Source organism: Eimeria mitis, genomic scaffold (genome assembly GCF_000499745.2).
Source record: "Eimeria mitis Houghton genomic scaffold, Emh_scaff10569, whole genome shotgun sequence".
Taxonomy (NCBI): Eukaryota; Apicomplexa; class Conoidasida; order Eucoccidiorida; family Eimeriidae; genus Eimeria; species Eimeria mitis.
In genome coordinates, this window is record NW_024011643.1 from 1 (window position 1) to 1,189 (window position 1,189).

The 1,189-nt window shown below is 59.0% G+C and overlaps 1 protein-coding gene across 1 annotated transcript; it reads left to right on the forward strand.

The window, feature by feature from the left end:
- Nucleotides 1-43: 43 nt before the first annotated feature.
- EMH_0099430 (uncharacterized protein) lies at nt 44-1,025 on the forward strand (the record flags this gene model as incomplete). The annotated part of the gene is made up of 3 exons (XM_038022096.1): nt 44-61; nt 295-661; nt 961-1,025. 3 exons carry the CDS (start codon nt 44-46, stop codon nt 1,023-1,025), a joined length of 450 nt encoding a protein of 149 aa, XP_037877950.1.
- Between the last annotated feature and the right edge of the window lie 164 nt (nt 1,026-1,189).

Consider the following 1,189-nt stretch of genomic DNA (forward strand, 5'->3'; position numbering starts at 1 on the left):
AGTAACAGAAGCCAGTCCTATCCTAGCAGAGTTGGAGACACTTATGGATGCATGTGCCGTGGTGAGACACTGCTGCTGCGGTGCCTTTTGCTGCTGCTCATGGTGCTGCTGCTGTTGCTGCTGCTGTTGTGGTTGCTGCTGCTGTTCCTGCATAGGGAAGCCATTGCGTTTGCCTCACCAAGAATGATCGTTGCTGCTTGTGGGGCTTCTTGCTGCTGCTCCTGCTGTTGCTGCTGCTGCTGCCGCTGTGGCTGCTGTTGTTGCTGCTGCTGCTGCTGCTGCTGTTGTATGCAGGGCACGGAAGCAGCAGTGGAAGATCTCCCAACGGGCCTCTCCTCCTCTAGCACGGGGGAGCTGGTTGAGTTGTTGGCTTCCTTTGCCAGCGAGCAGCAGCAGCAGCAGCAGCAACCGCAGCAGCAGCTGCAGCAGAAGCAGCAACAGCAGTGGAAGAGTCCGATTCAGCGGCTCTACGACACAGCAGCAATGCTGCATCAACTGCAGCGCGAGCGCGCCATGAAGGAAGCCCGTCCGTCGTGGCTGCACGTTGCAGTGCTGCCTTTCCTCTGCAGCAGCAGTTGCTGCCGCCGCAGCAGCAGCAGCAGCTGTAGCAGCAGCACCAACGTCGAGAGGAAGCCTTTGCTTCTTGATACGGCGCTCTCCCGTAGGACCCCAGAGCCAGCCTCGTATCAAACCTTAGCAGCCACACGTCAGGCCAGCAGCAGAAGTAGCAGCAGCAGCAGCAGCGATGGCGAAGGCAGCAGCAGTAGCAGCGGAAGCTGCAGCAGCGATGGCGAGCGCAGCAGCAGCTACAACAGTACCCGCGAGTTGAGAAGCGGCAGCAGCCTGTCTTCAGCAATAGTAGCCCAAGGCATTAGCAGCAGCAGCAGCAGCAGCAGCAAGAGCTGCAGGTGCTGCAGCTCCCTACGGATCTTCCCCAGCGATGCCTTCATCTTCGTTGAGAGCATTCCGTGCTGCAGCAGCAAACGCAGCAGCAGCAACAGCAACACGAACAAGAGCCGAAGTAGCAGCAGCACCTGCAGTTGCTGCTGCACCGTTTCTTATAGGTGTTGGCTGGTGTCGTGGCCGTCTTCTCGCTGCAACGATGAGAACAACCCGCTCGCTGCTGCTGCTGCTGCTGCTGCTCCAAGGCGAGAGAGCAGCAACTTTTCGCCTACGTGGTTTCAGCACC